The 27,801-nt window shown below is 42.0% G+C and overlaps 1 protein-coding gene across 1 annotated transcript; it reads right to left on the bottom strand.

The window, feature by feature from the left end:
- Window positions 1–608: 608 nt before the first annotated feature.
- Window positions 609–27,801, bottom strand: eya2 (EYA transcriptional coactivator and phosphatase 2). The gene is made up of 15 exons (XM_089011241.1): window positions 27,589–27,801; window positions 19,409–19,472; window positions 18,381–18,498; window positions 17,464–17,580; window positions 15,155–15,231; window positions 14,563–14,755; window positions 14,232–14,380; window positions 12,989–13,072; window positions 9,582–9,671; window positions 7,118–7,176; window positions 6,303–6,463; window positions 5,090–5,204; window positions 4,226–4,347; window positions 3,521–3,621; window positions 609–2,086 (listed from the first exon to the last, which is right to left on the bottom strand). Exons 3-15 carry the CDS (start codon window positions 18,487–18,489, stop codon window positions 2,006–2,008), a joined length of 1,458 nt encoding a protein of 485 aa, XP_088867367.1. The 5' UTR covers window positions 18,490–18,498; window positions 19,409–19,472; window positions 27,589–27,801; the 3' UTR covers window positions 609–2,005.

Here is a 27,801-nt window from a genome sequence, read left to right as displayed (position 1 = left end):
AGTCATTAAAAAAGTGTAAAGACGTTTTTATTTTATGCACAAGTTTATTTTTCAATTTTTCACTACTATATAAAAAGCATGCTAGATACGCAATCCATGAACCCAATGATAAAATTACATGCCATATCAAAGATCCCCCATTTACGTATTGCCCCCACCCTCTTAATGCAGTTCGGCGCAGGACGGATATATCTGTAGTACGGTTATATCGACATTTTTCCGACTCCCGAGAATATCGATATAACGAGACTTTACATTTAAAAAAGGACAACTTTTTACTATCCCAACAAAATCGACGAACTTGAAAAAATCTGCAGGACAAACATTACACCAAGAATACAAAAAGGGTTGCTTGATTTTTGTGAAAAAAGCGAATTCTCGAACTCATGGTTCAGCAGTTTGGTGCCATCCTTAATTGTTCTTTTTTTACACTTATTCTTTTGCACTGAAAAAAATGTCAACTCAAATGTGGTTCTTTTGTTTTGTTTTTCTTTCTTCAACTTTTTGTTATGATAGTGGATCTTTTATTCCGACTAGCACTGATGAAAAATTGTGACCCCCCCCCCCCCTCCCCTCGCTAACATTTAAATAGCGCATCCCTGAGCTAACGTGTGAAAAGAAAAGAGGCCTCCGTACGTTGTCATTAACTTATTTATTTGTCTATTTGAACGGTGTGGAATAGAAAGCATTATATACACATCATCGTTGCTAAGCTGACAGGCACATGCGCTAACAATCCATCTAATTTACACAACAGGTGGAAAGGGGACAGAAAAGGAGGGTTAAAAACCAAAGAAAAAAAAGCACTAACTTTAAAGGACAACCGACGTCTCCGGACAAGTTGTGTCCATAATTTGTAAAATGGCTTCAAATCACTTTGACTGAGCGTATTTGACAAAGATTCCACCGCATACAGCTAGATTTTACCTTTTAAGATTCGCACTGAATATTCCGGAAGTCTTGTTTTTGAGTTGGTGACAAGTCCGTACGTGACGTCACTGAAGGAACGCTCCTGACCGAAAAAAGGACACATTGTAGCAGTCCTTCCATCACGTCAATGCATTTTGCTGTACTTGTTTGGTCTGAAAACTTTGTGTTGCACCAGAAAGAGGCAGAAGAGGGCGACAAAGCTCCGTGTAAGGAATTGATCAGCCTGTGGAAACGGGCTGATTCATTCCTTACACGGAGCTTTGTTGCCATTTTCTGCCTCTTTTTTCGTGCTACATTTCCCCCCAATGTTGCCTCAAAATGGCACGGAATAAATTGTTGAATCAATTGCAAACATGTATGCTTTCCTCTTCAGATCTATTTGAATCATATTCAAAACTGGATGTGTAACAAGAAAGCATATTCTCCGATTCTGAAGCCATTGTTTTGATTCTCGAGCAAGGCGGGACCTTCTGAAACTGGCCATTTCCGGTTTCAAATTGAAGTACTTTTTACACACTTGAAGTCATGTTTATTGGTGTTTTGCATTTGATCATACTGCATGTTTTGGGTATTTTAGATGCTATAAAACGTTTTTTCTGATGTCAGTTAGGAAACAAAAAAGTGATGTCGGTTGTCCTTTAACATCCCAAAACAAGGAAGCACAAGAAACATTTTTTTGTGTGTGGAGGCAATTCTATGAGTGACAATAAATATCTTACATTAAAACTGGTGGTATTTCTCATCGGCTCTTTGATGAAGATTTGACCACACCCTAACCCCGACCCACCAAACAAATATTTCAGGACTTGAAATCAAGAGACGTCATTCTTTAAAGTGAGATGAAGGGAATTAAATAACCACCGTAGGAAGAAAAACCAAAGAAAGTTCCCTGGGATTAGCGCTTGAAGCTTTGGTCCGCTAGCCGCTCATTTTGGTCATTTTCAACATTGAAATTTCCCACCGACTTGACTCAGCAACTCATCGTTAGTTCAAGAGTTCAGGAGTTCCTGGTGAAGGCGGTGTGTATGCGGGTGTATGCGGGAGCCAGTAAGGGTTGAAAGGGTCTTGACGCCCTTCACAGGTAGTCCAGCTCCAGTGCGTGGCTCAGAGCCTCCAGGTCAGCTCGGCAGGACACCCTCCAAAATGGCATGTTTTTCTGAGGACGCACAAAAAGGACACCTTTCAATCAATTCCATTCAGGACCAAAACAACATTTGCGTCGGTGGAACTGTCGCGGCTTGGAATTGAAGCGGGTTGACGTGGGACGGGAGATTGGATTTGCCTTTATTAGTCTCACAGTGGAGAAATTGACATTTCACAGCAGCAGAGTGACATGTGAGACAATCTCTTTTCGTCAATGGATGCGACGGCTTTTTGTTTGTCGTCAACATTTAACTTTCAACTTCCCTTCATCACTTTTCCCCTGTTGCGCTGCTTCCAGATGCGTGTTTTCATATTTAAAAGACAACCGACGCCATTTTTTTTTCCTAACTGACATCAGAAAAACGTTTTATCGCATGTCAAATAGCCAAAACACGCAGGCTGATATTTTTAGTCAAATAAACCAATCAAAATGACTTCAGGTATCCCAAAACCTCTGCAAAATGAGCTTGGAACCGGACAGATTCAGAAAGTCCCGCCCCCTTGTTGGTGACGTCACGCCAGGATACTCCTTCACAAACTGCCTTGCTCCAGAATCAAAACAATGGCTTCAGAGAGTTCCGATACGGAAAAAGATCCTTTCTTGTTACTCATCCAGTTATGAATAGGATTCAAATAGTTCTGAAGAGGAAAGCATAAATGTTTGCAATCGATTAAAGAAGTACATCGGTATGAATTCGAGCAGTCTGGACTCCAATGTCGCGCCCAGAAAATGCACAAGATGGCGTACAAGCTCCGTTGGAAATGGGCTCATTTGTCCGCTGGGAATTTGTGTCAACTTATACCTTCTTTATGCGTGTTACCGCCATTGGCTGCGACCTACAACGATTAACCATGGCGTTATTGATGTCGTTTTCCTTCTAATTTCACCATCAACACGGTGTTTTCAGATGAAAAAAAGTACCCAAAATGCATTGTGTGTCGCTTTCTCGGTCTGGGGCGTTCCCTCCGTGACGTCACTTAGGGCATCGTCATCAACTGGAAAACAAGACTTCCTGAATATTCAGCATGAGTCTTTAAACCTACATGCGCTAGAATCGTTGTCAAATGCGCTCAGTGTTTGCATGCGTGTTTGCACGCGTGTTTGTGTGTGTGTGCGCACGCACGCGCGCTCGCATGTGTTTTGCTCTGACTGAAAAACCTTTGTAAATATTTGACTTTTCTGGCTTTCTTAGTCAAAAAGGTTTCTGACCGCTGTTGTAGAGGACTTGTAGTAAATCACACACCACTTTTTTCAGTCTGGATTGATTCAAAGGTAGCACTACTGAAGGCCTAGCGATGACATCCATTGTTGCGCTCATATTGTGGCAAAACTGGAGTGATGCTGTGATGAATTGACTTGCATTATGATTGTTGATGCGAGAGAAAAAACCGGCGTTGAAGGCCTTTGCTGAGACACGTTTGAAATTGCAAAGTGAGCCCGAGTCACCTTCTTAGCCACCGCCTCCTCTTCGCTTCCGTCTCCGACCACCACGTAGACGGCTCTCCTGCCAAACCTCTGAGAGATACGATCGAAGCAGCTCTCTTTACCTGCCACAGGCGACAATGACGCAATGTCATTTGAAGAAAAGACAAGTATATATATGCACCTAAAGGCTAGCAACCACTCATTTGACGACAATGAGGTTAAAATCTTTGAAAGGGGAGTCAAAGAAGCTATTTTCACAAAACAGCAAAACCCTTCACTAAATCGCCACGGTGGGGTGAGGTTCAATTTGGATTGTTCCTACAACCGACTTCTTAAGCAACTTTGGCTTAGTAATGCTGATGAGGTGATACCAGATCAAATGGGGCAATCAGGCCAGTCGTAGACCCCATACTCAGGCAGGACAATAGAAGTAATCAGTGTCGCCGCAGGGAATAGTCCTCTGCTCCCCGCAATCAGAGAGCAGGGACCGATCACAGCAGAGTCTGGCACCGCCACGTCTGGACATTAGGGATATATATTGGGCCGAAACTACCAGCAAAAGACTTTAGTTTGCTGACGAAGCCTCTTAGATAAGAAGCGAAACGTCCGACATCTTCAAAGAAGTACAGATGACGGCTGAAGCAACCTTTTCATCGATGGATGGACCTGTCCTGTACGGCCGTGAGCTTACACAGACGGACGGAATGCTTTTGTTCTCTTACTCACCAATCTTGGTGGCGCTGTAGATGTTGTCGATGGGAAAAGCTGCCCCCAAACCATACAGGAGAACTTTGGAGAGGGCCGGGACAAGCTGGGTGGTGGTCACCAGGACGTTCACGCAGTTGGGCCTGGAAGCACACGGCGCAATGGAGTCAGCTATCGGGCCTTCAATAGGCAACAAATATGTCCAAATTGGAGCAGACTACTTTTGTTTTGAATTATTATTATAAAAGCTAAATATGTTGGAGAGTGGAGACAGAAAGTCGACACACTCCTGTTCAAACATAGTCAACATAATGGGGGGGGGGGGGGGGTTGACCTGCAGTTCTCAAGGCCACTTTACAGTCACAGGATATTTTTTCTGCGGGTGAGCAGCGGCAGCCACTTATCCTGTGACTGTAAAGTGACCTTGAGAGTTTTGAAAGGCGCTTGGAAATGAAATGTATTATTATTATTATTATTTAATGAGTGGCAGTTAAAAGGAATCCCAGCAGGGCCATTCAGTGTCGATTCGTTGTTTGTTTGCTAGGTTTTGTTTGCTACTTTTTATTCCAGTTTGTGAATTTTTTTCATGTTTTTATCGTTTCAGTCCCATTCCACTCTTCAATTTTGCTGTTGTAGATTGAAAATGTCCCTCTTGTGGGATGATTACGTTGGCTTTCTGATTCAGATACACTCTGCTCCTCCCTCCTGCCTGCCACCACCACCACAACCTTGCAAATCGTGCTCAATAACATTGCCGCCAGAAACGTTTTTTATATTAAAGATGCGGCAATTACAACTGCTGTTTTAGGCACACCAAAAAACATGTTTTTTTTCTTTTTAATGACGTAGTGTATAGCCAAAAGATCCCAAATAAAGTGAATTGACCTGGTGCTGATGAGCGCCAGAGCCTTGAGGGCTTGTGTGAGCCAAAGGTCAGTGAGGACCTCCATCTCCCTCCTCAACTGGAGCCACTCCTCCCGCTTGGGGCTGCCCAGCAAACCTGACCGCCAGGGGGCAGCAGAAGCGTCAACATCACAACGCAAAACACACACACACACTTGGCCGAAACACATTCAATAGATGTTGCAAATGGCTCTTGAAAGGACAAGCGACACCTGCGGACGAGTTGCGGCCGTCATTTGTCAAATGACTTCTACTGAGCGCATTTGACAAAGATTCCAACGCATATTTTGCGTTATAAGACTCACGCGCGCTGAATATTCATCAAGTCTTGTTTTCCAGTTGGTGACGATGCCCGAAGTGACGTCACGGAGGGAACGCCCATGACCGAGAAAGCCACACACAATGCATTTTGGGTACTTTTTTCATCTGAAAACACCGTGTTGATGGCAAAATTAGAAGGAAAACGCAATGGTGAATCGTGTGTCACAGCCAATTGCGGTACCACGCATAAAGAAGGTATAAGTTGACACAAATCGGCCCATTTCCAATGGAGCTTCTTGTGCATTTTCTGGGCGCTACATTGCTGTCATTGACGGCTCGAATTGATACGGAAAGACTTCTTTAATCGATTGCAAACATGTATGCTTTCCTCTTCAGAACTATTTGAATCATATTCATAACTGGATTAGAAGACAAGAAAGCATCTTTTCCGAAGCCGTTGTTTTGATTCTGGAGCAAGGCAGTTTGTGAAGGCGTATCCTGGCATGATGTCACGAATAAGAGGGCGGGACTTTCTGAATCTCACCAGTTCCGAACTCATTTTGTGGCAGTTTTGGGACACTTGAAGTCATTTTGATATGAAATGTATAATTCTCTCTGCTATTTTATTATTTATCATTTTACTTATGGTTTTATTGTTATGTGCTGTGTTCTATTGTTTTTATTGTAAAGTGTCCTTGGGTGTTCTGAAAGGCGCTTGAAATAAAATGTATTATTATTATTTTGATTGGTGTTTTGCATTTGACTAAAAATATCCGCCTGCATGTTTTTGATGCTATCAAACGTTTTTTCTGATGTCAGTTAGGAAACAAAAATAATGGTGTCGGTTGTCCTTTAAATTGCGCATCGCACAGCTTAGGTGTGAAATGAAAAGTGGCCTTCGTGCTTATTTTCCAAAGCAGAGTAAACACCTTACCTCCAACATTATTTTTGTACGTGTTGTAAATCTCTTTGACGCGCCGGTATCGGAAGGCCAGCTTTCTCATCCAGTCCACGCCGCCGTGGACCCCCGAGCCCAAGCACAGGGAGCCGCTTCCCGCTGGGCTCTGGAAGCCATCCGTTGTGAAATTGTATGTGCTGCAATCGCCCCCACCCAAAAAAAAAACAAAAACAACTCATTCATATAAATAACACTGACAGCACAAGTCATCTTTATAATTCATCATCAACAGTCAGCGATTTCTAACTGCATATTTTCAGTGAGACTCAATTCAATTTGCTAGATAGAGAGCTAAATAGATAGCTAAATAGCTAGATAGCTATATACTAGTGAGAAAGCTAGATAGCTAGCTACATCGCTAGATACTAGCTAGTTAGCTAGATAGCTAAATACTAGCTAGCTAGATCGATAGCTAGTATCTAGCTATCCATCTAGAATATCTAGATAGCTAGATGACTAGATAGCTAGATACTAGCGAGATAGATAGCTAAAACTAGCTACATAGCCAGATACTAACAAGATAGCTAGCTAAATAGATGTATATTTCCCATCTTTTCAAAACATTTTTGAAATAGCTCAACGGAGCCACCCGGGCCCCTACAGGGCCGCATGCATCTCGTCTTGGGTTGCTGAGCCCCCGCTGCAGTTGAACAATAAACAAAATGTCCACTGTGAGATCGAATGGAAATGAAAATATGAAAAAAGTTCCACCCGTAAAAAAAATACATGTGATAAAAAAGGGAATTGTGAAGAATGGATGAGAGTGAAAAGCATGAAGCGTCCTTTTGTACCTCAAGTCCTGACCGTTGTCGTCCGATGCCACGTCGTCAATATGAACCTGGTCGCATTCCTAACAACAAGCAAAGCAAAATGGAAGCATCATTATCTCATAATTAGCATCATTATTGATTGAATAGATTTGCCTTCTTGTTTTTCCTCAAAAAGACAAACGGCACCTGTTTTTATTTTTTGTTCAAATACATTTTCCTTTTATATTAAAGGACAAGCGACACCATTTTTGTTTGGTTTCCTAACTGACATCAGAAAAACGTTTGATAGCATCTAAAACACGCTGGCTGATATTTTGAGTCAAATGCAAAACACCAATCAAAATGACTTCAAGTGTCCCAAAACTGCCACAAACCGAGCTCAGAAATGGCGAGTTTCAAAAAGCCCCGCCCCCTTGTTCGTGACGTCACATTAGGATACTCCTTCACAAACTGCCTTGCTCCAGAATCAAAACAATGGCTTTAGAGAGTTCAAATTCAGAAAAAGATGCTTTCTTGTTAATCATCCACTTATGAATATGATTCAAATAGCCCTGAAGAGGAAAGTAGAAATATTTGCAATCGATTAGTGTGGCTGCTGCTGCTCACCCACAGAAAAAAAAAAAACTTCTGTGACTGTAAAGTGACCTTGATAGTTTTGAAAGGTGCTTAGAAATGAAATGGATTATTATAATTGTTATTATTATTATTAAAGAAGTCCTTCCGTATCAATTGGAGCCGTCTCCAATGTAGTGCCCAGAAAATGCACAAGATGGCGCCCAAGCTCCGTTGGAGACGGGCTGTTTTGTCCGCTGGGAATTTGTGTCAACGTCTTCCACCTTCTTTATGCGTGTTAGCGCAATTGGCTGCCACACACAACCATTCACCATCGCGTTTTCCTTCGAATTTGGCCATCAACACAGTGTTTTCAGAGGAAAAAAAAGTAGCCAAAATGCATTGTGTGTGGCTTTCTCAGTCAGGGACGTTCCCTCCGTGACGTCACTTAAGGCATCGTCACCAACTGGAAAACAAGACTTCCTGAATATTAGCGCGCGTGAGTCTTAAAAGGTCAAATCTGGCGAGATGTGCTGGAATCTTTGTCAAATGCGCTCAGTAGAAGTCCTTTGAAGTCATTTGACAAATGATGGCCGCAACTTGCCCGACCGAAGGTGTCGGTTGTCCTTTAAGCTTTAAGCGTAATGTTGGGTTTTTGGTGTGAAGACAAAGCAGGTGACGATGTCCTTGACAGCCTTAATAGGAGCGAGGCTGTGAGCGGCGACACGGCTCAGAGGAGGTAATTGCACCTTTAGGCTTGCCAGCAGTTGTCAGCTGCATGCTGTTCCCACTTAAGAGATTTAACGCCATGCCAGAAAACAATGAGGACAAAAAAAGACAAACACCTTTTGTTGGCTTCTTTCCCAGAAAGCCTTCATTCACGCCCCCCCCCCCCCCAATTCACTCAACTTTATCGCACACACATTATTTGTTTGAAAAGTGCACTTCATCATTGACGAGATTATTGTGCATGAAGTAATTCATTATTTTACAGTTAAAAGCTAGCTTGCTAATTCCAGTCGAATAAAAAAACTGCGCTTGTTTTCTTTCGACAAAGTCATTGTGTTATTCAGTCAAACAATGTTTATTTAACTAATTCACTGCCAGACAATGTGCAAAAAAAATGTCTCAACTCCAGTGCCGGTGCCAGGGTTTTTGTCATTGTCACTCCAATTCCAGGACTCACACAATATTGAATTTTAGGACGACATAACCATTCCACACAGCATTAGAGACCTCAGGTTCTCTTCTGTCATCAGAAAAAAAAGTTAATTCCTAAATGATATGGGTCTGCAGTTATGTGAGCTTGAAATGAGGGCCACTGTCCAAAGTACAATGCAATACACACATATTGGTTGATATGGCGCTTTAACAACAGCCGAACTGGAAACAAAAGCGCTAACATAGACAAAAAGTGAAATGCTGCCCCCTTGTGGAAGGGGGAAAACATTGCCAAAAGGTCTGACCAGCGCTTTACCAGCACTCCAGCAAAAAAAAAAAGAATAAATTCAAGAATGGCGCTCTACGTGATATTTTCAATCCCCGTATACATTTGAGAATGAAAGTGAACAATAAATACCGCAGAAAATGGCAAAAAGACTAAACTAGGAAAATAACAAATAATTCATAAAAACTCATAAAAATAAGGTGACTTTTTTTGTGGTCACATTTACAATACATCCTAATTTATATACTTTCACATTGTGCCGGGTTAAATACTACATGATTAGTAAATAGTCAATTATGTGATTAATAAATATCACGTCATGAATAAATAACATTTTTTTCGGGTTGCATTTGCTTCTGTTTCTTCAGACTTTCTTTCCATGATGAGCCAAATCGTTTTTTCATCTAATTTGATCTAATTTTCTTCTCTAATCAATGATCATTTTGACAATTGATAGATTTGATGTCATTATTCCCCTCAATTTACCTCCAAATCATTGAAGAAAAGTCGTGAATCGGCCAAATTGAAGATCATCTCCTCCATCCATAAACCCAGTGAAACCGCTTTGGACGAATCCTGCAACAACAACGTTAAAAATGACATCTTTTATAACCTTTTCCATACATCAGGCGCACCGCATTATAAGGAGCACCTTCAATGAATGACAGATTAAAAAAAAACTTCCAGCCATAAGGCGCACCGTATGATGTGACGCATAGTCAGCTTTTGAAAAAAACAATCTTTCAAATACGATCATATAATAAGTGGACATTTTGCACAATTTGGGCTTTGGGAATGGGCTTGGGCGCTCGGTCGGCCCAAATGACAGAAGCAGTCGTGCGCACTGCAGATGTGCGCCGCATTGTTTCGAGAGTTTTTGCATCTGCCGCCGGCGGCGCGCTACTCGGCAGAGGCGGCAAGACGCTAGCCAAAATTTGAACGTCAGATTAGCGCCTTCCCATTGACAAGCCAAGTCTCCGTCTGACGGCTGAATCATGAAACAATTGTGAAATAAGCCCCCTTTTGTCCGAAGCAATGCTTGGAAATAATGCGGCGGGAGGGACGAGCGTCAACACGCAGAAAAAGAAAAGAGTCGTGAAAGGTTGAATGAGGTGCCGTTAAAGGATTAACAAAGGATTGTTCTTCTTCTTCTTCTTCTCTCACAATGATGATAATTATCCATAATCAGCCTTTTCCAACATGTAAAAGCCTTTCTGGGATAATTCAAAGGAAGAAAGATGAGAAAAACATCACGTGAGTGGAGCTCACACAAAGGAAGTCCCGCTCAAACGTTTGTTTCATGTCAAAGAAAGTTGGAATTGCAAAAACAGACAAAAACATTTACCGTATTTATTCAAGTATAACGCGCCCATTTTTCTAGCTAAAAAGAACTCAAAGTTTGGTTGCGCGTTATAAACGAGGCCTGAGAAAAAAATCGTATATAGCTATATTTAATGCTTTATGCCTTCCAGGAGGGGGCAGCATTTCCTTGGCTATTCTCAGCCTTCAGTTTGAATTCTCGAAAAGACCCGGATCACGCGCATTCCTTTTTTTTTGGATTGTTGGTTAGCATTACGCTACGCTACGCTTCAATTGCTCGCCTCGCCTCGCTCACACTGAAACGAGTTAGTTAAGCATTGCTAATTTTGCACAATGACCAAAATCCAGAGTTTACATTCAGTGTTTGAGCTGAGAAAAACAAACAAAATTTTATACCGATTTTTTTTTTTTTTTAATTGAAAATGAGGGGTGCACGTTAGACACGTGTGCGCCTTATACTCAAATAAATACGACCTTAATAAGGCCTTCTCAGCTGGCCTGAAAAATATCTGAATCACAGACTAATGTGAATTATATTTCGTCCATGAATTCTTGAATTGAATAATTCCGAATTGGTTTTCAGCTTCATTTGCTTTAGCTTCATTGCTTTTCCCCAGAAGTGCGTTTTCGTATTGAAGCATTGAACCGATCCCATTTCAGCCATCAATAGTTACGCCTTCACGATCAGTTCCGCAGGCCCAATCAGGGTTCGAGTTGGCAAACGAATGCCTGTTGGAAGGCGCCGGCAATGTCAGAGTTTTGGCAAGCTATGATTGGCTAGTCAGAAGCCAATCAAAGTATCGCTAGACACTAGTGATTTGTGCATACTGGCCAGAGCTAGCACACCGTATCTGAAGCAAGCTGCATGAGCAAATACATTTTGTGTGTTGATTTAATCATGATTTTATCAAGCCACAATGACGGAAGAACAAATGGAAAAGTGTTTGTTATCTGCCTGCGTGCTGGATTTGTTGACATTTTCTAGGGGCTAATGTAAAACCACACGATGCTCCCGGAGCCGGAGACAAATGACCTTTGACATTCACACTCCCACCGAGGGACAGTGCGCTATGCGCCATTATTTTAACTTCATTTCTAACGTATTCATCTTCAACTCTTTGCTTCAGATGTGATTTTTTTTTCGAAACGAAATAAAATTGAGTTGAGCGAAGTTGAATTTGTTTGTCACGAAGCAAGTTGAACACATAATTGACAAGTCAGCCAATTGATGTTGTTTTTTTGGACTTGTCTTGACCGAGTGCGAGTGACGTTCCCCGTTCAAGTCTTGAACCGAGTCCGAGTGAGCTCTCTCGCTTCCAGCAGAAAGTCTCTGAGAATTAATGAGAAAAATGTTTGGCATATGAGTCATATATCAACACTTCCCCGGCCATTTTTTTTTCTTCTTCTTCGCTGTCGAAAGTTTGGAAAAATAACGGAAGAGTAAAAAAACAACAAAAAGAAAACCCAAGAATAACAGCGTGCAGCATGAGGCCATCGCCGACCCGACTCTTGAAAAGCCCGTCAGTCAGCCTCGCGTCGAGCCGCAGGGGGACCGTGAGAATTCAAAACAGGCCATTCGGGGCCAAAGACGCACCGGCGTCCGCGCCCAACACCCCACGAACCCCCCGTTGCTCCCGTGTTATGTCAAACATCCCCACTGGCTGTCAATCATTCCGTAGGAAGCCAACATAGCCTAGCGCACCGTCCGTGTTAAGAAAAGAAACATTTTAGCGTGTGAAACGCTTCTCAAAAGTCCGCTGGCCTTTATCCGAGTAGTTGGGAGGAGGTTTTTTAATATTCAGATCGTAAAACCACTAATTAATTCATTAATCCGCCATCAGTAAATTCCACAAAGGCAAATGTCCAAAGTTGTTTTGATCAAAGTTAAAAAGCATTTCTTCTTCTTTTTTAAGGTCTCGAAAGGCGCTTTAAAATAATACAAGCATATTTAAAAACATTTCATAAGATACAAATAGTAGTGTACCATTTCCTGAATGCGTTCACGGTAAAGCAGTTGTGGGACGTGAGGGCCTACAAGGCCTTCTCTGCTGGCCTTAAAATATCAGAATCACAGACTAATGTGGATTATGTTTTGTCCATGAATTCTGACGAACTCGTCGTAAGTCGAAATCCATTCAAAATGTTGAATAGAGATATTTTAACCTTGCAGTCTACACTCTGCCTTTCAACGTTGAAACGAGTCCAAAGGTCACTGTTTTCTGTCCATTTTCTCACTCTCTCTCTCTGTCGTCCGCCTGTCTCTTTAATGTTTAACTCACTGCTGCGTTCGTGACCAATCACGTGGCCTTAAGGGAAGAATGAGGGCGGGGAATAGAGAACAAAAAAAAGTCGGCTGCCATTTTCTTTTTTGGAGAACGGCTCGTTCGCCAACGACGCATCGCTCATTGTGGCGAAAAATAGTTTGTATACCAAGGTAAAATGTTCATCAAAGTAACGTTCGTGAGGCGAAAAGTTGGTAAGCCGAGGTCTCACTGCACTTGCAATTGACCGCACCTGAATTATTCCACGCATGAATGTGAGCGAAGAGGAAGTTGCGAGTAGTGTGATGGTACCTTGCCAAATCTTGAGGAGAAGGTCCCCGTCAGGAGCGAGTGGAAAATGATGATGGTTTCATCCAGGTCCCAGATAAACACCCGCTGCAATGAAATAACACCTTAGCCTTGTAGCTTTAAGCTCACAAGAAGGCAAAAAACAACAACAACATCTGCTCCCTGTCTTTCATGGAACGTGTACCTCAAACATCTGGAATGACAGCTCATCCAAAATGGATGGCGTTTATATTGCTCGCACTCTGAAAAACGATCCTTGATTTATTGAATATTGTATCCAATGGACCTCAAAGGGGGAAACAAGTATCTATTTATTCTGTTTGTACGTATTTTATTTATTATAGGACCTTTGCTTGTCTGTGACTGTAAAGTCTCCTTGAGAGCTTTTAAAGGCGCTTAAAATGTATTATTATGATTATCATATGAACATTGAAAGGGACTTTGTCTTCAAATGGACTATAAAATTATTTTTTTATTTGACCGACAGTAATCTAATAATAATAATCATCATCATCAGCATCATAAATATAATCATAATCATAATACATTTAATTTACAAGCGCTTTGAAATCACCCACGGACACTTTACAATTAAAAGAACAAGGAAACACCAGAATAATAAAACCAATAAAATGATAAATAATGAAGTGGTGGTGAAGTAAGAGAAATTATCAGTCAGGTAGTGATAAATACAGCCAAAAACGACTCATTTAAGAACTATACAATCTCCTTGAGTCAAATTTGTAGGGGTCCTCTTTTAGCTCATTCACTGCCAGACATGCAAAAATGGCGTCCAGTCCAGTGCCAGGGTTTTTGTCATTATCACTCGAATACCAGGACTCACACAATACTGAGTTTTGGGACGACATGAACATTCAATGCAGCGTAAGAAACCTCAGACTTTTTTTTCATCGGGGAAAAAAAGTTTTATGGATCCGGAGTTATATGAGCTTGAAATGGGGGCGGCTGTCCAAAATACAATGGAATTGGTTTAGATTAACAACAGCTAACGCTGGAACAAAGCGCTAACATGGGACAAAAAGGGAAACGCTGCCCCTTGTGGAAGGGAAACAAACATGGCCAGAGGCCATGGCCAGCGCTGTATCGGCACCGCGCCCTTAGATGAATTAATCCACTTCAATTTGTTAATCTAGGACCTGCCTGGGTTTGACTTTCAGTCCAAACCAATGGATGGATGGATTGATTGATGGGTAGGCAAATTGATAGTTACTGCAGCTCTGCTTACCTCAATGTCAGCATCCGAAGGCAGTGCCGGGTCACTGACTTTTTTCCTGCCCCTCAACTTCCCGTCGGAGCCTCTCCGCATGGACGCCGTGCCCCTCTCCCCCTCCTCCTTACCCGGCGCGGGGGGGCTCGGCGGTGGCTGGTACTCTCCTAAGACCCCAAAACACGCGAATCGGTGTCTTTTTCTCGATAATGTCCCGAACCGTCCAAAAATTAGGAAAGTAGCAATATGGTGACATTTGAGCACGTAGCCAAATAGGATGAGAATGCTTACAGGGGGATTTAATTTGACTTTTGGGAAAGTTGATTGTGATCGTGAGGCGCAAACGTACCCGTGTGCGACTCTGGGCTCTGATTGGGTAACATGATGGGATGCTCCGGATGTTGATAGGCTAACGGGTTGCCGACGGAGGCGGGGCCGATGCTGCCGATGCTGCTGCCGCTCAGGTACGGGCTGCTGTAGTGATGCGAGTTGTAATAGGGCGAGTACTGGCTCTGACTGTAGCTGGAATACGATGAAAACTCCTGACAACAATTCACCAGGTTCAGCACCAATGGACACAAATGGAAACACATTTCTACACGGGCTTCTTTGAAAAAAAATCAATAAAGATATATGCCTCATTTAAATGAATGGCAATGTTTTTTATTCTTAGAAAATATTGCAACAAGAGACCTGTTATACTAATCAAGGGAACAGGAAGCCAAATTTAAGAGAGAGAATGAGAGGGAGAGAGAAGGGGAGAGAGAGAAAGAGAGAGAGAGGGAGAGATGGAGATGCTTTTTTTTTTTCTTCCTCCAAAACAAAATGTTAAAATGAGTATTATATATATCTGGGACGTCCTGAGTTTGGCTTGTAAAAGTCCATTTTCTTTCAGGACATGCGGACGGTGAACGCACGCACGCACGCACTCACGCACTCACTTGCTGCGTCGGGTTGAACGGCGTCGATGCGGCGATGGCGTGGCCACCTTGGAAAATACCAGAAGAAATGCCTGCACCTAAAAAGCCACAAGGATCAAATTGATCACCTGATTAGATCAAGATTGTCATCGGCGATAAGGAATCAGGATGTATGAAAGTGTCAGAAACAGCGGCGAGAAAGTCGTGGCTTTCTTCTTTATAATAATACATTTGATTTATAAGCGCCTTTCAAAACTCTTTCAAGGTCACTTTACAGTCACAGGATAAGTTTTTCAGTGGGCGAGCAGCGGCAGCCACACGCGCCGGCGTTCACTCAAGCTGGAAGTCACTCAAATAGATAGAAAGCTAGCTAGGTAGATCATAGCTAGTTTAGCATACTCAGACAACTTAGCTCACTGGGTAAGTGGGGTGCGCAAACCTCTGCATCACAGAAGAAAATAGCCAAAATTGACGGGTGATTGAACTAGCATTAGCCGCTAACGCTCAAACGCCGCACGTTCATTTTCCTTTTGTGGCATAAATCTAGCCTCCCTTCCCTTAATTGTAAACTTTGATGCATTGTATCTCCTGTCATCTTATCGCCTCTGCGCACGCAAAGAATTGCCACCTTTTCGCCACTCCCGTTTGCGTACTCTTGCGTACGGCGCTGTGAGGCGTGTCGACGCAACCGGCTGAGTCGCTGGTGACGATTTATGGCAGCAGCTGGCTTTGTTTTGCTAGCGCAAAACCATCAGCCCTGAAAATCCACTGGCGACAACTGTGTTGGAAATCATTTTCAGTCCACTTCACACACGCCGATAAGCCCGCCTCCTTTCAAGCATTTTTCAAGCATTCATAGCTGGTGGAAATCACGCATCGAACTTCCATTGTGTCCATTTCCAGCCTCTCGTTTTCCTCATTCAGGAATGTTGACATTTGTAAGCGCCTTTCAAAACTCTCAAGGTCGCTTTACAGTCACGGCATCTGCTTTTCTGCGGATGAGCAGCGGCAGCGTTCACTCAACCAGGAAGTAAGTCAAATAGATGGAAAGCAAGCTAGCTAACTTGCTTCTGGTGAATCATTCTCGAGCTATCTAATAACTATGTAGCTAGCTAGCTAGCTAGCTAATAGACTAGCTAACTTGCTTCTGGTGAATCATTCTCGAGCTATCTAATAAATATCTAATATATCTAATAAATATGTCTTCAGGACCAGGACGTGTGCTGCCAACATGGCGATGGGAGCCTCGTTCAGCTCTTTTTGTTTTCTGTCCTGTCGTGTTGTTGGCCTTAGCGGGAATAAATGGGGGTTGGGGGGGGGGGGGGGTGACCCTGAGAAAGGAGGGGGTGGTCTAGGGAGGGACATGGAGACGTTTGACGCCAAGACTCCAGACCGCAGCTAATGGGGAACAGGTGTAGGGGGGCCAGCGAAGTTGGGGGGGGTCACACAAACCGAGACGAGAGGTGAAGAGGGAGACGGACGGACGGACGGACGGACGGACGCACGGACGGACACTCTTTTTTTATTTCCAAAGCAAAACTGCTCAACCTCAACGTTTGCTTGACGCCGCAACCAAACATCTCATTAAATAGGACATAAGACTTGAAAGGCGCTTGTAAACGATATTTATTATTTATTATTGTCATTATCAACATTATTATTATTGTTATCGTTATTGTATTGTTATAATAATAATTTATATTATTGTCATTCTCATTATTATTATGATTTTTATAGTTTTTGTTATTGTTTTTGTTATTATTATTATAAGAACCATGTGACTTTTGCCAACCATTCAAGAATGAGGCTGTGTATTAGATGATATATCCGTTTAACAGTGGCAGATGGTCAAGTCCTGCAAAGCCTTCTCTGCTGGCCTAAAAATATCGGAATCACAGATTGATCTTATCCATGAATTCTTAGTGAATAATTCTAAATTATATTTCTGTTTCCTTTCGTTACTTTTTTAGTCACTAAGAAAGATTCTTTTCTTTCATCGGAAAAAAAAGTTAATTCCTAAGTTATATGGGTCTGGAGTTATATGAGTTTGAAATGGAGGTAAATGTAGAAAATACAATACAATCTTGGTTTATATAGCGCTTTAACAACAGCTGAAGCTGTAACAAAGCACTAACATGGACAAAAAGCAAATGCTGCCCCCTTGCGGACAGGAAAAACATTGCCGGAGGTCTGACCAGCACTTTATCGGCACCCCCGGCAAGAAAAAACCCGAACAAATTCGGGAAGTCACGCTTTTCTACTTCCGAATAAATTCGGCAGTCGCAGCGAATGAGTTAAACACCCTCAGAAATGTGTCAGTCGGGACTCACCGTGTGTGTGCGAGTAGCCGTAAAGGCTCTGAGAGGCGGGAGCGCTGCTGAAGTTGGAGTAACCCAAAAGCGTGGTCTGGCCTGGCGAGTGGCTCAGGCCCTCCTCTGTCTTGATATCTGAGAAATGGAACATTTTCCACCGTGAGACGAAGAAAGGCTCACTCATCTCATCCAATCCGATTTAAGAAATTGGAACGATCAATACCAAGTCGCGCCCAAATACGGACAATTTCAAAATAAAGCCCTGTAAATAACGCACACAAATCTCTATTATTTTGCCTATTAACAGAGGCCATTTTATTTTCCTCACTTCATCCCTGCGTGAAACATGAACCCTGTTATGACGGCAGCGGTTGGCTATGCATGGAGTAGATGGTGCCGCGCTAAAAGGAATACAATACAATACAGCTATGTCAGAGATGTTGGGTCGGACACTGTGAACAAAGGCTCCAACACAGGAAGATTGTCTTTTACTGTTGTTGTCGCAGTCACGCAACACTTTACAGCCTTAAAGTGTATCTTTTTTTTTTTTGTGGAATTGTAACATCCAGCTAGCTAGCTATTTGCTATCTAGCTGGCTAGCTATCTAGCTATATATTAGCTATATAGCTATCTAATAGCTACATAATAGCTATCTAGCGAGCTTTCTACCTCCGGGTTCAGTGAACACTGGCGCACGTGGCTGCCACTGCTCACCAAGAGAAAAATGTATCATGTGACCTTGAGAGTTTTGAAAGGCGCTTGGAAATGAAATGTGTTATTATTATTATTATTATAATGACGGCAGATGTCATGTTTGATGCTGAAAATGATGGTCTGTCGAGCGAGTTGACAAGGAATAGATCCAGTATAAACCTGGCTTCAGGCATTTTGTTTCATTGATGAATCAATAATCAATCATAGTGAGCGGGACTCACTGTAGGAAGGCACCGTGTAGCCTTGCGTGTAAGCGGCGTAGGGTCCGGCGGCTTGGAGGGTGGGGCTATACTGCGTCTGTCCGTACGCCGCCATGATGCCGTCCCCCATCAATTCAGCCTGGGAAACAACAAAGGTTGTCATTCCAGTGCATATTCATCATCATCGTACATTTCATTTCCAAGCGCCTTTCAAAACTCTCAAGGTTACTTTACAGTCACAGGATAAGTACAACTTGTTTTTCTCTGGCCGCCGGCGTTCGCTCTACCCGGAAGTAACTCTAATAGATAGCTAATAACTAGCTAGGTAGCCAATCGATAGCCAATAGCTGCTCGGGTTCAGTGACTTTAAAATGGCTACCGTATTTTCCGCCGTATAAGGTGCAAGACATTCATTTTCAAGGGTAAGGTTGTAAAATACGTACTTCCTTCATTTTCAAAAAAATGCTTTATATTTCGCAACAATGTTGTTTTTTTTTTTGCGATTAGTCGTCTTATTGTGTTTCAAGTTGTGAAAAATGGGGCAGGCAACTTTATGGCCGGGCAGGCAACTTTATGTTTCAGAGTTCCGCTAACTTTTTGCCATGAGTTTCGGCCACGATTTTCCAAATATGCTAAATTAATCTAGAAAGGATTTCCAAATAGCAGCCACACCACATGATGAAAATAGAATGCAAGAATAACTTTTACTCTAAGCGTATTTTAACAATCAGAAATTATGAATGGAAAAAAATACAATCACAAACAGATTTTAAAAAGTATTAAATCACAGTGATCCCTCAGCTTTCGACCATAAGCCGTACCAGAAACGAGTTCGAAAACTGATTTGTTCAAAAACCGAAACGTTACTTTCTATTATAATCAATGTGTAAAAAAATAATCCGTTCCAAGAGGAACGAGAAAGCGTCTCAGCAAGCACGACTGCTTTTTTTTAATCTTGATTGAAAAATACTAAAACGTCTGCTCACAATGTAACGTTACACGAGGATAAGAGTCTGATTTGCATGGATCTCAACCGAGCACGTCCTCACCTGTTTCGCCTTTTTCTGCAGTGAGCACAGATCCTGTTCGGTAGCGTTTTTGTCCTCAGCTCTCCTGTAGTGGACACGCACAAAAAGAAAAAAAAGCATTAGAGCGACTGCTAACGGCATCCATCACCTGCATCGCGTCTCCTCATGAGGGTGTTGAGCTTGTTGCTGCCTTTGGCTTCTGACTTTGGGCAGTTTTTGGGGTGCGCCTGAAAGTGCTTGCCAGTCGATTGCGATGAAAATGCTTTGCTCAAGTGCCTCGTCAGCCCCCACCCACCGCGATCATGTGACATAATCCGCTTCCGTATTGAAATCAGTCTCGTCGAAGCCTGCGACTGAGTGAAAGCATTGTGGGACTTGACCTTGTGACCCCCGGTGGCCCTCTTGACCTCCACTCCACCCCGCCGCAGCCCTGCTGCGTTTGTTTTAGCTTCAGTTTCATCACTCTGCCGCTCAGCTTCCACTTGTTCTTCTTCCAGTGCGCTGCCATTTCCGTGTTTTTTTTTTTTTGCAAACTCCGCCCTTAACCCTCCTGCAGTCTTCGGGTCAAAATGACCCCAGACTGTGTTAACTCATTCACTGCCATTCACAAATTTATTGTAGAATTGAAAATATGTCGTCGAGCGCCATTGCCAATGTTTTCGTTTTTTCTTGTTTGTGCCGATAAAGCGCTGGCCGTGCCCTCTGCCATTGTTTTTGTTTTTCTTTTCCACAGGGGGCAGCATTTCCCTTTTTTCCATGTTAGTGCTTTGTTCCAGATTCAGCTGTTGTTAAAGCGCTATATCAACCAATCAATATGTATGTAATGCATTGTATTTTGGACAGCCGCCCTCATTTCAAGTTCTTATAACTCCAGCCCCATGTCATTTAGGAATTAACTTTTGTTTCTGATGAAAGAAGAGAGTCTAAGGTTGTTTACGCTGCACTGAATGTTATGAATGTTGCATGTGTGACTATAGTCCTAAAAGTCAATATTTTGTGGGTCCTGGAATTGGAGTGACAATGACAAAAACCCTGGCACTGCAGTGGACACCTACCTATTTTCACATTGTCTGCCAGTGAATGAGTTAATGTCCTTTCAGTTAATTCAATCAATGTGGGAAAACTAATTTGACAAATGAGAAAATTCAAGGACCACCCAGCCCACTTTGCCATTGTAAACGTTGCCTTAATCATCTTTTAAATCTGTTTTTTTTTATGTCCTGCTGGAGCTGTTCCAGGAGAACTGATCACCTGTCAATCAGTTAAGTTGAAAGTGTTCCACTGCTGAGCTCCAAGCATTAAAAATCAATCATTTCAGTCAGCCAAGTCCCCTGCAGGGAACAATTATCCATGCGGCTTTTACTGTGTTTACAGTGTCGATGTTTGCCTGTGTGTGTGTGTGTGTGTGTGTGTGTGTGTGTGTGTGTGTGTGTGTGTGTGTGTGTGTGTGTGTGTGTGTGTGTGTGTGTGTGTGTGTGTGTGTGTGTGTGTGTGTGTGTGTGTGTGTGTGTGCGTGCGTGTGTGTGTGTGTGTGTGTGTGTGTGTGTGTGTGTGTGTGTGTGTGTGTGTGTGTGCGTGTGTGTCTGTGCGTGTGTGTTCTGCACTCCAAATGGCTGAACGCCTCAGTGACCCTTCCACTACGTTGACCTTTTTTTATTGAAGCGTCTCCATCAGCGGGCTGACAAGGTGAACCCGCTGGGGCCGTGCTTGCGCCATATGGAAGCCCACCTGGAGGCCTCCATTTTGGACAGACTGTGGGGGGGATTGTGAGGTGTGAGGTGTGTGTGTGTGTGTTCCCGAGCGTGTACAGAGACTGTCATTATTTGCCTGATAAAAGAAAAGACAAAGGACAAAGATCACGGTGACAGTTCCAGTTGAGAGTTTGGGGAAAAAAACCACAAACTTTAAGAACGCATTTATGATATTTGAGTTGGAAATATTACCTCCAAGAAATGGCATTAGTGGCTACGAAGGAGCTAATTGTTTTTGTTTTCCAATTCTGTTGGATGATGCTAACTTGCGGCAGATCGCACTCCTGCCACAAATTGCAGAGAAGTCAAAGACAAATTTGTATTACGAAACCCTCACGTGCAACGTTATTTGGTTCCATCTTGACACCTGACCGCCATGCTAGCAACTTTCTCACGCCGCGAAAGCTTGCGAGTTTATCAACAACAAACCGCCAAGACTAAAAACTTGTCCATCCGTCTGGAGAGGCGACAAATCCCGCGATTTGTGCCTATTTTTCCAACGGGCGGCGCATGCTTCGCTAATGGCTTTCGAGGCGACGACAGATGCCGAGGCGCTGGTCCAACGAACATGAGACCCAATACAGTGGGACCTCGGTTTACGAACCTCTTCCTTGGCTTACGAACCTTTCGGTTTAGGAACGTTAAAGTTATGAAAATTTTACCTTGGCATACAAATGATTTTTCGGGATACACACGGAGCTGCCACAATGAGTGATGTGTCGTTCGCGAACGAGCCCGTTCTTCTAACAGCCGACTTGGTTTTGTCCTCTATTCCCCGCCCCCAGTGGTCGGTTAAAGCCACGTGATTGGTCAAGAACGCAGCAGCGAGGGGGGAGGGTTTACAGACAGAGAGAGAGTGAGGCCGTTCTCCCAAAAAGAAAATGGCAGGCAACTTTTTTTTTGTTTTACTTGTTTGATTTTATTTTTACTATACAGTCCAGTTTATTTATTTACTTACCATACCATAGCACATTTATTATACATAAAATAAGGTATATTTTGTGTAGTTTTAAAGCTTAGAAAATTAGAAAGTAGAAAATGATGTTTTATGGGGACCTGGGAACGGATTATTCTCATCTTAATGGTTTCCTATTGGAAATTGTTTTTGGGATACACACTTTTCGCCTTACTCACTCTGTGTGGGAACCAATGAAGTTTGTAAGCCAAGGTATCACTGTAGATGATTGGCGAGGCACTGAACCTGCCGCAGACCCCTTGTAACTTGACCTCGCACGCACGGTGGCCTCGCCCGACCCCCGTTTCCACTTGCCTAACTCCTGCAACGCCACTAATGACGAGTTCTTTTTCAGACAATGCCGCGCTTTTATCTCCTGGTTGCCCCTCCAAATGATGCCATCAAATCGCTCACTACGAAATGCAACGCCAGTTCATTGTTGCAGCGCCTCGGATGTATTGGAAAGCCAAAGTGGTGTCATTCTTAGATGTTATACGTATGTTTGGATGTTATTGTCGCCTATCCATTTTTCCCCATCATGCCATTTGTCAGGTACAGTGATACCTCAGCCAACGAACTTAATTGCTTCCCAGAAAGTGAGTGTAAGGCGAAAAGTTTGTCTGCCGAACATTTATTTCCCATAAGAAACCATTAAAAATGACAATAATCCGTTCCTAAATCCCCATAAAATATTAATTTCCGACGAAATAAGCCTTGAAACTGCACAAATAGACCTTAATACAAGAGGTTGAAAAACATCTGTTGATTTGGATTAATGAAAAGCCGCTAGCAGGGGACCGTGTGAGTGAGGGTATTATCGCCGAGAAAGCACGGCAACTTCACTTAGATATCATCAAGAGCAGAGGTCCCCAGCCCGAGGCTGGGGGACCTCATTTGGTACCGGGCCGCACAGAAAGAATAAATAATTTACAGAAAATGAAAACATTACCAGATGACATCCCTCTATGACTTCCTCTTGACGCATGTCAAAACGCTTGTCGAGGTCACGTGATACATACCGCTAAAATCAGCCCACCGTAAAACAGCAAAATAATAATACATTTTATTTCAAGCGCCTTTCAAAACACCCAAGGACACTTGACAATAAAAAATGAGTCATTTTATTTTGTTGTATTTATCCGCCGGTCCGTGAAAATATTGTTTGATATTAAACCGGTCCGTGGTGCGAAAAAAGGTTGGGTTTATTATTATGGGATTATACAGTACAGTTTATTTCTTTTATTATAATCCGATAGCACATTTATTATACATAAAATAAAGTCACTTTTGTGTAGTTTTAAGGCTTATTTAATAGAAGATTATGTTTTATGGGGACTTGGGAACGGATTATTCTCATTTTTAATGGTTTCCTATGAGAAATTAATATTTGGAAGACACACTTTTCGCCTTACACACACTTTCTGGGAAGCAATGAAGTTCGTAAGCTGAGCTATCAGTGTAGTTTGAATTCAATTTGGGAATGCCTTTTTTTATTTTTTGCTTTTTATGTCATCATCCATCAACAGCGTCCTAATAATTTATCAGCAGCGAAAACACAGCTGGAGCAACATTTGACGATTGCACACGCGTTGGACACCATCAAATCCAACGAGGGGAAATGAATGGTGGAAAACTGCTGAAGCAAAATTCAGACACCTAAACAAATAGTCTGCCGGCGCCCGCAAGCGCTTCTTACGTTTCGGTGGAAAGTCAAGTTTATTATCTGTGCGTGCGGGTGGGAGGGGGCAATGGGGGACAAGGAGGTAAGGGGGAAACTGTCGTGAATCGGAGGGACATCTGTCGCCGCTTGTCATTTTCAAATTCTTAAAATAATTCCTGGATTTGTTTGTTAATACCCAATGTTGGAAGACATGTTTGTTTCTTTTACTTTTGTTCATTCGGTCATGCACTGTATCCAAATGCCTTCACTCATTCACTGCCATTCCTGAATTTGTTCGGAAATTGAACATCGGATTTCGAGCGCCATTCCCGAATTTGTTCGGAAATTGAAAATCTGACGTGGAGCAAAATTGCCAAATTTTTCCGGGTTTTATTTTTTTCATGCTTAGTTGCCGATAAAGTGCTGGCCATGGCCTCTGGCAATGTTTTTACCTTCCACAAGGGGTCAGCATTTCCCTTTTTTCCATGTTAGCAATTTGTCTCAGCTTCGGCTGTTGTTTAAAGGACAACCGACGCCTCCGGACAAGTTGTGTCCATAGTTTGTAAAATGACTTCTACTGAGCATATTTGACTAAGATTCTACGGCATGTCGCGATATTTGACCTTTTAAGACTCACGCTGAATATTCAGGAAGTCTTGTTTTCCAGTTGATGACGATGCCCTAAGTCAGAGGTCCCCAACCCCTGGGCCACGGACCGGTACCGGTCCGTGGGTCATTTGGTACCGGGCCGCGCAGAAAGAAACTCTATATATATATATATATATATGTCTCTCTACCTGTCTCTCTCTCTCCCTCTCTGTCTTTCTCGGTCTGTCTCTCTCTCTCTCTGTCTCTCCCTGCCTCTTTCTCTCGCTCTCGGTCTCTTTCTCTGTTTCTCTCTCTGTCTCTCTCTCTCTTTCTGTCTGTCTCTCACTCTCTCTCTCTCTCTCTCTCTCTTTGTGTCTGTCTGTCTCTCCTCCTCTGTCTGTCTGTCTGTGCAAACAAAAAGTAAAAATGAACCAAGTGAACGCTTGTAAGTTTCAAAAAGTCCCACGTTTGTAAGTGGAGGCACCGCCGTCTCGTTACTATTGGGGGAGGCAATGAGTAAGAAGGAACGAGTGAGTGTGATGTGAGTCACTCCGATTGGACTAAGCCAGTCGGATTGAGATGAAAAAGAGCCAGCAGCTCCCTGTGAAAATATTGATCATTCCACAAAGGCTTGGCTTACGGTGGGGCTTGGAATTCATTTGTGGTGGGGTTTTTTTTATTTTTTATTTTTTTTTTGGGGGGGGGGGGGGGGGGGATTGAATGTCTTACAGGATGGGGACTTTTCACAGCGCCAACGTTTTACACGGCTTATTCACTATTTATTTGGGACGGTAATAAGAACCGTAAAGGGTGGTGGAGGCTTTCGGAGGGTAGTGGGCTGAGGTGAGCTGAGGTGGAGTGTGTGTGTGCGTGTGTGTGTGTCTGTGTGTGTCTAGGGGGGTCGGAAAGGGGTGGGGTGGGGGTGGGGGGTTGTGATGGAGGGCAGAAGGACTTCCCGCTGCACAGTCCATAAACTTGAGGTCTGATGTTATTAGGAGACAAACCGCAGCGCTAAATTCAACAGCGGCCCACGTCGCAACACCTTCAATATTTGCACACCTTGACACACACACACACACACACACACACACCGCTATTATGTGGGTGTGCCTGTGCGTGTGAAATGGTTCTAGTCCACAAGGAGATTTCATGTTTGAGCATCTGTCACACTACGATGAATACGATCCTACAAATGCGGATGGAAAACTGCAATATTAGCAGTACTTTAATTTGACTTGTTCACATTTAATTCTTCATTAGTTGTCATAAAGTGCACAGATATTAATTAGCGCCGTTTTGCTTCATTATCTCTTTGATCCACATAGAAACTCTGTTTAAAAAAAAAAAAAAAAAGCTGCTATACATTTGCGAGGTATGCAACATCTACACATTTGAGTTGTTTTGTTTGACAGTATGTACAGAGAGCTCTATTTTCTTTCTTTTTATTCAGAAGAAAATAAACATTTTTTTTGTTGTTGTTGGACTGCACTTCACATGAAATAACAATACTGGAGTTGCAGTTCAAACATATTGCTTAATACAATAAAATGCAAAACAATACATATTGATTTATATAGCGTTTCAACAACAGCAAGGTTAAGGTTAAGCGTAACAATTTTGCTGTCAAAAAAAACCACAGTTAAAGAAATCAAATAAAACAACATTTCCTAATAATAAAAAACAAAATCAAAGTTCCTCACAATATACTGTCATTTCTTTCTCTGAAAGTAAAATAAGGCAACGAAAGCACAATTCGAAACACCTCGTTGTGACGATGACCCAAACAAGTGACAAAAAAGCATCAGATTCATGAAAATATTATTATGCATAAAAATGTAAAAATCTAAACATGATTTTGATGATAAGATAAATGTACTGGGCGCTGCTGTTGCGGTAAAAAAAAAACATTTGCGTGGAGATGAAAGATGCTCATATAAAAGACACTTTAAACTCAAATCTGCTTGTTTGTCATATTAATATAATGATCATGTTTTAGATTGACATTCATGAATTAATAGGTAATAGTAATAATAATCACAATTAATAAAGTAAGAGCTACTGGGAAGTTGTCATGAACATGACCAGTGAGGCTCCCCTAATGTCGTTATTAAAAGGCGCTTATAAATGAAATGTATGATGATGATGATGATGATTATTAATGTTATTATTATGATTATTATTAATGAGGGTCCCTGCGCGCAGGCTGAGGCGTATCAAGTTTGCGTTTTAGTGCAACCTTGCATAAGGCCAGTTTTTATTCTATCACACTTTTCAAGATGTTTCAACATTTCATACAAATATTTTAGATGTGAAATGATTTGGATTTTCCTGAGGTTGTATATATTTTTGGGGGGTTGGATCAGTACTCTACTGTGGCCCAAAAGCTTGAAATGAGCCACCGCTGAATTGTTCGGGTGGGTGAAATTGGTGAAATGAAATGTATTATTATTATTATTATTATCTCATCTCATAAGTGATAGCAGTCATATTTATGATGCCATTCTTGTTTCAATAGAACATACATAAGAGTGCGAACTTACATAAAAGTGAGTTTTTAATCAAGCAATGTTTTCATGAATGCCTGATAAGAAGAAGAAGATGAAGAAAAAAAAACCATTCTACTACAACTACTACTGCTAATAATAATAATAATAATAATAATAATAATAATAATAATAATAATAATAATAATAATAAAAATAATAATAATATAAGAAGAAGAAGAAGACAAATAATGATATTAATAAAAATAAACAATACTACTACTACTACTATGTGCTATTATGTGCTTTGTTTTATTGTTTTTATTGTAAAGTGTCCTTGGGTGTTTTGAAAGGTGCTTGAAATTAAATGTATTATTATTATACTACTACTAATAATAATAATAATAATAATAACAATAAGAAAAATAAACAATACTACTAATACTAATATTACTAATACGACTAGTACTACTACTACTACTACTACTACTACTAATAATAATAATAATAATAATAACTACCAATAATAATTTTAATGATGATAATAATAATTGAAGTTGATAGTTTGCATAAAAATGGGTACAATGCCCGAAGAAATGTCGTCGGAGAATTACCAGGTGGCAATTTAAAAATCATTTTGAGGTGCGACCGCAGGTCATCGTGGAAAGACGCGGCTGTCTTCGATTTCATCCCCACGATTTCATCAACACTTGGCGAAAAAGTCAACGAAGAAAATCGTTGGTGAACACAGTTTGGACGCTTACCGTCATCCCATGCGTGGACTTTGTTGGAGGGCAAATCCGATTATCCATGTGCAAAAAAAAAACAAACATTCAAAACAAAGAAAAGAGAAAAAAAGGAAGACAAACAACAGCGTCGGTTGCGGCGGCGTGTCCGTGGCGAGGTCAACTGCCAAAGTGACAGCTTTCCACGCACTGCTCAAGCGACTGTTGCTCGAGCCGGAGTGCCGGAGTGCG

Source organism: Hippocampus bargibanti, linkage group LG12 (assembly GCF_051943395.1).
Source record: "Hippocampus bargibanti isolate YZ-2025 linkage group LG12, ASM5194339v1, whole genome shotgun sequence".
Taxonomy (NCBI): Eukaryota; Metazoa; Chordata; class Actinopteri; order Syngnathiformes; family Syngnathidae; genus Hippocampus; species Hippocampus bargibanti.
Note: the sequence above shows the minus strand (reverse complement) of the source record. Positions and strands in the feature narration are given on the sequence as shown.

Coding starts and splice junctions, on each gene's coding strand:
- eya2 (XM_089011241.1), bottom strand. CDS start 18,489: ATGGGGGACGGCATCATGGCGGCGTACGGACAGACGCAGTATAGCCCC. Junction 15,232..17,463: donor CGGCTACTCGCACACACACG/GTGAGTCCCGAC, acceptor GTGGCTTTTTAG/GTGCAGGCATTTCTTCTGGT. Junction 2,087..3,520: donor AGGAGGCGGTGGCTAAGAAG/GTGACTCGGGCT, acceptor GTGCGTCCTCAG/AAAAACATGCCATTTTGGAG.